This window comes from Echinococcus granulosus, assembly GCF_000524195.1.
Source record: "Echinococcus granulosus chromosome Unknown EG_S00018, whole genome shotgun sequence".
NCBI lineage: Eukaryota > Metazoa > Platyhelminthes > Cestoda > Cyclophyllidea > Taeniidae > Echinococcus > Echinococcus granulosus.
This window is the reverse complement of record NW_020170398.1, coordinates 1,117,827-1,127,645: the sequence shown is the minus strand read 5'-3', so window position 1 is coordinate 1,127,645 and position 9,819 is coordinate 1,117,827. Positions and strand designations below refer to the sequence as shown.

Here is a 9,819-nt window from a genome sequence, read left to right as displayed (position 1 = left end):
TGTGTGTGTGTGTGTGTGTGTGTGTGTGTGTGTGTGTGTGTGTGTGTGTGGTGACAGGAAGTTGAAAATCTAATACGTTGTAATTTGTTTTAGGAATATATTAGAGAGATTTGATTGAAGACATAACTCACAGTCAGTGTGGGCCGCTAATTGTAGACCACTTCCCGGTAGTTTTCATGCCGTCCACCCAAGGCACAGCTTCTCCGGTTTTCTTCATCCGGTCGGTTGCCAACTAGCCTTGGTTGGAACTGCCCTTAAAAATTACCGGTCTCCATAAAACGGTTAATCACTACCCGAAATATGTCTTGCTGGGTGAAATTTCAGGCAAAGGTTTCCTTTTCAATCCCAAATCCTGTTATTTACTTCCTTCACTTCTACGTTCCCTCAGCAAAAGGTGTTTTCTTTTCACTTCTGGTTTCAATTAGGCTATCATAGGTTGTGCCATCAACACCAAAAGATGTATCCTTCTCACTCATCCCTACGAAAATGCACAAGAGTTCTGCACCTTCGACTGTGCCTTTACGGAACACTGTGTAGCACTCTCCCTTGTCTCTAACTTAAGGGGCTTACTTGGAAGTGAGTCTTACACTACCCTTTGAACATGGTCCATCCACGTTGGAATCGCTTTCTATCAGAAGCAGAGCCTAGAAATACAGGACCTTTACCTGAATGTAATTTATCCAGTTTTTTTCTCCGTTTTTTTTCTAAATCATTCTTTTTTTTACTAAATTGTCTCCCTCTATCTTCGCACAAATAATCTTGGGTTGACTAATGTGGCTTAATTTGACCTACATGGTTGCCACGCCATTCCAAATCCTATCACATCATAGGCATGTCGAAGGTAGATTTATTAGTACATAAAGGCCATCTTTCTCATCTTTCTAGCTCAAATGGAATCGTGAGATTTTCGCACAATCATTTAAGCTAATTTTGGGACTGATCTGATGATTGTGTGCACTCTTTCATTTCGCAATTCCGGACTTTAGGCATTTGGAGACTACTTGGCGTTGTCTTGGCGCAATTTTCAAACAAAATCTATTACCAAGACAGCACGCATCGTCAAGTAGAATCGTTCTTTATTTCTCTCGTTTACTTGGCTTGTTACGTACGAGGTAACCTCCTTTTCCTTTTGACCAGTTTGCTTCTATCTCGTGTCCCCATGCCCCCCCCCCCCCCCCCAAGTTCTTGAGGTAATTTCCAACACTCATAACAATGTTTAATTCGAATTTGGTATCAAGATGGTGTCCTTTAAATTTACTTTTAGTCTAGACACATTACAAATGTTTCCACTTGTTTTATGTTCTTTTTCTGGTTCCTTGCAAGCCTAGAATCCTCATATCCATGAATACCAACACTGATCAAAAATTTTACCCAGCCAAAGGAATCTAATTAATGGTTTCCAAGACTGTTTTTTATTACTTAATGGCATTACTAATCAGGAGGCCTTACAAAAATGTATTCCTCCCCAACTCAGTCTGCGCCTTCATATTCACAGTTAGTCTCACTGACCTCGGAGTGAAGCTAACCATATTTTTTCATCAAAAAAAGGGCATGAAATACGATGGCTTACATTAACCTACCTTTTTAAAATTCTCTCCTTTTTTTACCAGTGTCCCTTTTAGCCTTACACAAGAATTCACCGCCTTTATTCTTGGATTGCCTTCTTTGCAAAGGCTTTTTTACCGACTAAAGGATGAAAAAAGAATTCTGCTGCCTCGTTCCAACTGTTCGTTGTTCCAGGAGCTAACAGCAATTTTATTAAACCCAAAATAGGTCGCTATGCGATTCGTATAACAAAACAAATTATCAAAGTTTTTCTTTCGTATTTCTGTTGAAGAAATCGCGGCGACATTCTTGAAGGTGTTCACAATCTCTCATCCCATAGTTCACCTTTTATGTTAAGGGAAGGCCAAATGAAGTGGCCAAATGATTGCAACATTTCATTTCTCCAGTTAAACCTCCCAGAATTAACAGATCCTAGTAATCTGCTGTGGGGTTTCGCGTGTAATGCCCAAGTGTGCATTAGGTATCCCATTTCCCAGCCAAGTAGCTAATCCTTCTCACTTTTTTAAAATGTCTGCACATTTGCCTTCTGCGATGCCTCTGGACTCACTGTCTTGTTATTAAAGGCCCATTTAATCTAAGCTTTTCTTAATTTACATTTGAAATACCTGGGTTTTTATGCACCTCTTGACCACTTTTACGTTTTAGTTCATTGTTAATCATCTAGTATTAATGACGGAATATAAATGTTTGATTGGAATGACATTACTTGATTCATGAAACCACAGCCAACTATTTTTTCGTTGTGATGCTGTTGACCATGTGAGCTTGTGTGACCGAAGTAGAAGAAGTTGATGTAAACTTCCAGTCCCCCGCGACCGTGTTAACATTCGCATTGATAAGTGAACATGTGAAAGCGGTTTTTTTGGCTTGTCGAGAAATTTAAGTGATTTCATGAGCTTTTTAAGTGAAAAAGTAAAGCATTTCCACGGTCTTACTTCGATGTAAATCGTCGTTGTGAAGTGGTTTAGGCCTTATCAGACCCACACCGCTGCACTGCCACCTCTACAATTGTGGCGCTGCGAGACTTCCCTGAAGACGAACGACGGCATACTACTCGGATAGAACATATATTCAACGCACAGTTGGGCTTTGTGCCACAGGCATGGCTCAGAGACCAGCTAATAGTGGAGCACCTAGGTGACCTTTTTTTTCAAAATCGAGAGTTAAACAAACGCCTCTGTAGCCCCTCTCCTCTTTTGAGCGTCGTCTACGGCGCGCCCCCTGGTCAACCTCCCGCGTCAGCCATAACAGCGTATTCGGTGCTGTAATAAAAACACCCACGAGCCAAACGCGCTGGACATCGAATTTTCATGCAACAGAGGAGATACTTGACCGCAATGTCACTGATCTTTTCTTTTCGAAATTCTACTGGATATGGAGTTGTGTCCTGTATGGGAACCGGATTTGGGAAGGAGTCCTAAAGGCCGAGTTTTATAACAAAGGACAGAGTTTAACATAGTTTTGTGGGGACAGGATTCTGCGTCGATTCCTTCTTACCACGTTATTTGCACTTCTGAGCTGCCTAACAACGTGTCTGGATTTCATCCAGCTGGTGAAGAATTGAAGGGGGTATCGCAAGTTTACATAATTGTTACCTTCATGCAGGCACAGTAGACAGCTCTGTAACGAACTTTTCCCGATGGTTCGCGCCAGGTGTTAATAGCTTTTCGGCAGACCATGGGCCTGGGGTAGTTACCGAAGTTAGATGTCATTTTTAGCCCTTCTGCCAGGAGTCATCACCGATTCCGCCATCCGCATTATATGGTCTTCTTCTACCACGCTGGGATTTATCATCCAGCAGTAGAAATCCCGGTGGATGCCCCTTAAGATCGGGCTTGCGATTCGCTGCCGCTACTGCAGCCCTCCGAGACTTTCCTATGGACGAAAGGAGACGCAATATACTTGGACAGACTATGCATTGTCAGCGTACAGAAGGACTTGGGGCTAATGACATGGCTTGGAGGTCAGCCCATCCGGCAAGGGTACAATGGCTCAGTTTCTCAAACTCAAGGGTCAAATGAACAGCTAACGCATTACACAACATCTAAATCACTTCTGGAGCCACCATAAGGGACGAGTATAGGATTAACCTCATTGGGATGATGTACGAAGCCTGGATGACTAGAGGTCTACCCAATATCATGCATAATTAAAAGTAATTAGTTATATAATGATAACTCGTTGTACCACCTGAAGTTCATCATTAGCGTAAAGACGGGTCGGAGGGGATTATGATCATGACTGAGACGCCATGACTCTATTACGTCGTTAAAGAGGATTGTTTTTCAAGATCTATGGGTCTATCGACTAACGCCTTGCTGTAGAACAGGGCGATCAACAGTCAGAAGCGCAAATGGTGGTAAATTAGGTTTCCTATGGAATGGCTGGGAATTCGGAATTAATACTTCGCTAAATTGTCATCCTTCTCATTATTTCTTTTTTCATCTCTTTCGAATAGCAGGATCGCGGTGGAGTGACAGCAGCCTTTGAGAAGGACGATTTTGAGGCTCCTAACGTGCAAATCAACTTCGCTCAACACGACCTCGCTTGTAAACAGCGTGCCCTGGAACACCTGGAGCAGCGTTGTCTCGAGGCGGTCGCTGTGGAGGAGCGTCGACGCTTCGCTGAACTCTCCACTTGTCTCAATCCTCTCCTAGTAATTTTGCACTACTTAAACGCCCTGCTTTAGTATCTTAAACCCATCCACTACCTGATAAGTCCACTCTTTCTCGAAGTAGCCGGTAACAACTGCTTTCCCTTGAGCTCCCAGTACTTAACTTCCTAATTCAGTAGTGTATTTACTCGTGGATATGTTTACCGAAACGCCTTAAATTTATTTACTCGGTTTTAATCTACCTAATCTTGCCATCTGTTACTCATGTAATCGGAAACCGCTTGAGGATTTGTAGCTCCTTCTCACTTTTCTTCTACTGGTTAACAGCTACTTAAATAACTAATTCAGCAGTCGTTTGGCTCTCAATAGCCGATCGTGTAAAAGTAAAACGAGGTGACTGGTTTCCAAGTTTTATACGAGGGTGCTGTAAATTACTCCCATTCTCTGAAAGCCACATCCCTGATTGACACAGTCTGTCTTTTGTAAAGTTCTTATAAAACTAAATAATTCCTGAAATGTGGTTGACGCTAGACATCAGTAAAGCAGGAAGATCTCAACGAGGCCTTATCAGGAGGATGAATTGTAATTTGGCAGTCCTGGTGAACCAGTTCTGTCAATTCGCCATCCTTTCCCGCTTCCCCTTTTACTTCCGGAGCACTAATTGAGATGCAACTCCACTTGGCTTGAATTGACAACCGATGGATATTTGGGGAATGTTTCTTTCAATCTCCTGTTCATTTTTTTTAACCAATCTTCTTTTGTAGCTGGATAAACTGGGCATTTCAAACCACATGATGCACAGACGTCGTCCTTAGTTGTCAATGCCGATTGGAAAAGGCCTGATTTTGATGGTGGAGGCGCATTTCCAATTAGCTTCATCTGTGTCACTTCTGCTAGAAGAATTTCTTGAAAAAATCTACTTTGAAATTTAAAAGGCTTCTATTGTGAGTGCGTTTCTTGTGTCTGTAGCAAAGCCGGTCATACTTTAAGGAGGTGAACTAGTCCTCACTCAAATAGACTGCTTTCCGCTTTACGTAATATTTTCTAGATTGGCAAATTATATCCACCGATCTCTTCTTAAACACTCGCCTAAGGAGGAGTCTGTTCCACTCGCTAGACATTGCCAAACTCTCAACTACGGTGAAAATCAGGATGATTGCACGGTTTGCTTGATCCTCCTGTTTTGCTCTAGATCACAAATGCCACATCTTGTCATGGTACTTCTGAGGGTCTTTTACTCATTAAGGATATGTTCTGTTTAAAGCTTTGATGCTCGAACTTAAAACATAATCTGTAATTTTTCATGGACAAAGAATAGTCTGCGCCTCTTCTCTTTTTACATCTTATTGCAACACGATTCGGCTGGACCGGTACCAAGAGGGCCCTAATTGTGTGGGTGATCGCGGCGGCAAATTGAGGTTTGAGTCTGATGGACTTGAAATTTGTCTTCACTCAATACATTTGGCCCATTTATAAGGAAGTCGTTGTTGGTGCTTTGGAATGTAAAAGCTTCACTTTGAAAATTAACTCCACTGTTGAAGATTCATTCTCGCCCAACTCAGTTGATGCCGCAATGCTTGTCTCATTTCATTGCCTACTCTTCACCGATAAGGTGTAAATTTGAGACGATTTTGGAGAGTATCTTTACTTAAGTAGCATAGTAATGTTTAGAAGTTGCATGCAAAACTTAGATGCCATTTTCTACTACTATTGATCAAAAGTTGTAATTTTGGACCTCGTTTTCAAGTCCAATCTACTTAAGTTCTCATTTCAGTAGTATAGTTAGGTTTATGTGCCCCATGAGGAATATGTTATTTGAATCATGCTAAAATTCTAGTGCCTGTTTTGGTGAGAAAAGTGGTATGGAAAATCGCGTTTAATATGTGGGGAAAGTAGTTCCTTGTGGTCAGGTATGCTCTATGTGGTTTCTGTACAAATCGTCTGGTTGAAACTGCCAATTTCCCAGAAGTGGCTTACGCTTTGTTTTCCTCAGAAATTGTCTTGCAGAAATGGAAAAAGCACTGCGCTTGTTCATTATCAAGTCGAATCTGACACTTGGGAATGTTGCAATTTGAGCGAAATGTTCTCTCAGGCCCTGCAAAAGTAGCGTAACCTCCTGGCTGGCATTAAGTGTCTGCAATTTTAGTGCTAAAACGAGTAACAAATGATTGAAGTGACCTTTCCCAGTACAAAGCAGTCGTTTTGGTCCTTTTTTATTAAAAAATTAAAGATTCATTTTCATGGTTGTTATTATTTGCCGAAGTTTTCCATCCTTTGCGCAGCAGTTTTTTCAAGCATTCATCCCATTTTATCCTGCAATTTATGGGATGAATGTAGCTTTTGCCTGGTTGCGGGTCGAGATGAACTATTGCTTGGCCTTTTCACAATACTTGAGGTCTGCATCCAATCGTCCATTCATTCATTAAAGAAATGAAGAGGTTGCTTCTGCCCATGTCAATGTTGTAAGGGACTGACAGGTGTGGATTGAGACGCGTGATAATTTAAGACTCCTTTTGTTTAAGTTATTCGTTATATCTCCCATTTCTTGTTTCCTGCTTCAACCAACTCATTATTTCGCTCAAGTAGTGGACTTCCAGAGGCGTTCTTTGCATGATCACTGTTGCATGACTCCGGGTATCAGTAGCGGTAGGTAAACTACCGATTCCTGGTGTTCCTATTTCACTTTTCTCCACCCGATTACCCTTGGTTGTCAGCAGGTTCACTCAAATCTTCCTTCTATTTGCGAACCAAAATGTTTAATTTCCCGATTTGGCTCACAACAGTCTCTGTTGCGCATCTATGAAATGCCTTGGCACCAAATACTCCCGTATGCAAGTTGAAATAAGTCCCCAGTTCCCATTTTTGTCGGCATTCGATTGCATCTGGTAGGTGGACGAAAATGCGGCACTTTGCTTTCAGTTAGCGTGAAGGAGGAACTTGTAATAAAACGCGCGGCTTTACGTTTTCTTATTTGCGCTATCCGCTACATTGCCGATCCTCTGTTCACTCTCCTGCTGTTAACAATAGCCCCGCTGGATGTTATTACTCAATGGTGAAAGAACTCGCATTTATCTACTAAAATTTTCTCTCCTTCCGGTTGGCTCTCGTTGTGTGCATTCATTCTAGACGGATTGCATCCTCTCATTTCTCCCGAGGTTACCCACTCTTTTCTATTCACTTTTTCTAACTTCGCAGTTTATTCCATTCCCACCAGCACTGGATGTTATTCAATGGGAATTAATACTTCCTACACGAAAATCACACTTCCATGCAACCCATTCGTACTGTTCCCCGCGAGCTTTTGTAACCATTCTCCTGGCCGTCCTCTCCAATCCCTTTGTTTTCACTGCTCCTTCCGCCTCGTTTTACAGCCGAATTACTACACATCATGGCCTTTCCTAATGCAACCTGACCTTTCCATAATGCGTGTGTGCACGCACGCGCCTGCACCTTCCACCAACTACAACTCCGACTTTTTTCTGTCTTAGGGCTCAGTCAGCTCCGTTGGCTGCTTTGCCAGTTGGAATGATCATTGGTGAAACCATCTTTTTGCCTGTTGATGGTTATCGAATTCCCATGTTGTGGAAGAGGGGAGCTGTTCACCTAAATTGGCCCTCTCTCTTCACGGTTGGTCGCTGCATCTGTGCTTAAATGTTCTTTTCCTCTCCTAGTGGTTACATCTTGAGTTGGGTCTAGTGCACTTCTAATAAACTAGCCAGCGGTCCGTTGAAGTGTGGGGAAAAGCTGCGGCCTCTTTTTGCTTAGTTTCCAGGCGTTAGTTAAACCCATTACTCCATTCCACCGATGAATGCATAGTTGATTCTGGCACCTTCGGGTTCGAAATGAAGAAAACGGCTGTTTTTGAGATCTCCTATACAGACTGGGAAGTTGCCTTTCTGTTTGGCTCTTTCGTATTGACAAACGAATAGGCTTTAAACCCATCCAGGTAAAGGAAGAAGGCCCGGTTTCAGTGCTTTATTCATGAGAATTTATCCTATCAAAATGCCGTTCAAATTAGTGATTATCTCTTTTATTTAAAATGAATAAGTCTGACGTGTGGTGTTTCTTGCAATGAAAAGTGAATAACTGTAGAAAGCTGCGTAAAAGGTTTTTTTGTTATAAAAATCTCTACTGAAAGCTATCCTGCTTACCTAACGAAGGCTTACCCATAGCCACCGTTGTTTGTACCTCACCTTTATTTCACACATGCTTATCAAATGCCAAAAAGTGTGCTAATCATCACATGGAGAGATGTGAGTCGAGGAAATACGGACAGTGGGGTAGTATGCCCGCACCTCTTTCCTGCCCCTACCTGAAATGCAAATTGTAAAGACGAGTTGCGTCGTATGAAGTCTTGCGTTGTCTTGTGGGAGTAGGAAAAGAACCCTGTCCCGACTGTTTGACCATTTATGGCAGTTTCTAGGCTGTATCGAGTAGAAAGATCGCAGCTGCAACTGTTATTTGGTCTTCAGCAAGTGAACGGTGGACCATCTTGTCTTCAGTGCGTCACACTAACTCAAAACATCCACAACCGCCTGGGGATAAAGTGATGCGTGCCCCAGTAGTGTGGGGTGGATGGCGAGTGGATCGTTCGTCCGTTTACCGAAATTATCATCCGGAGATTAAGTAAAACCTTTCCACTAGCTTTTTAAGTCCTTAATCGTGTTTAATGCCTAGTTTACGACTAGATTTTGATTTTCTTTGGTGGCTTTTCTGTTATAAATCGTTACGACTCTCAGGCCTACTCGTTGTGCAAGACACTTCAACGGGATGTGCCACGGATTTGTCAACCCGAAAACGAGATGTTGGTGTTAAAAAGCTGTAAATACACCGTAACAACTGTTTATTACATCTTTCTATTTGATCTACAGCAGAAGGGTCATGTCAATCCTTCTCCATCCTTCAGCCGTAGTTCTTGTGGATTGATTTGCTTCAATGCTAGTAGTTTCTTCTCAGCTCCCTCGAATCGTCTCTGGTCGCGCTGTCTATGCATAAATAGAGGCGTTAAAAATACTCTCCTTGGCCAATTGTCTGCATCTTCTCTTCTTCCCGTCAATAAATGTTGTTTTTCTTCGTTCCCTTGAACTGGCCAATCCATTGACTCTATTCTCACCTACTTTGTAACGGGATCAACTCTCTCCTCATTTCTACCGACTTTGCAATGTCTCTGCTCTTTCAACAAATTCCCACAAGCTTATTGTAAATGTTTTAAATTTTGTAGCAACTTTATAGCGGAATTTTTCGCTTCATTCTAAGCCTTCCGTGTCAGAATGTAGGGAACCTCATTTAGTTGTTACTCGAGTTGAGTGGCCACCGCTCATTGGCTCGGTAATTGAATAGCCCTCCATGGACGGCCTTCCACATTGCATGAATTCCATAATTCCCGACAAATGAGTGTCTTGCAGTACAAATTGCTTTGGCGATCTTGTTTTTAAGCCCTAAACTCATTTTAGAATTCTTCTTTGTCTTTTCAACGTTCCAATTTGTCGTTTTTTGATAAACACATCCTTCTCTCTCAAGAGGTTGAAAATTTTTTGTTTGCGAGTTGCCAAATCCGAACAAAGTACCTTCATGTAAATGTCTTCTTTCCATGGAGCGGTGAATGAATCCACCTCTATGAGAGCTCCTTCAAATGGAAT

At 42.1% G+C, this 9,819-nt stretch overlaps 1 protein-coding gene across 1 annotated transcript; it reads left to right on the top strand. All coding sequences in view use genetic code 11, as the record gives it.

Annotated features, from left to right (window-relative positions):
• Positions 1 to 2,668: 2,668 nt before the first annotated feature.
• Positions 2,669 to 7,831, top strand: EGR_03524 (hypothetical protein; the record flags this gene model as incomplete). The annotated part of the gene is made up of 6 exons (XM_024492773.1): positions 2,669 to 2,703; positions 2,750 to 2,825; positions 3,285 to 3,548; positions 4,025 to 4,222; positions 4,256 to 4,335; positions 7,669 to 7,831. The coding sequence occupies 6 exons, from the start codon at positions 2,669 to 2,671 to the stop codon at positions 7,829 to 7,831; spliced, it is 816 nt and encodes a 271-aa protein (XP_024352906.1).
• Between the last annotated feature and the right edge of the window lie 1,988 nt (positions 7,832 to 9,819).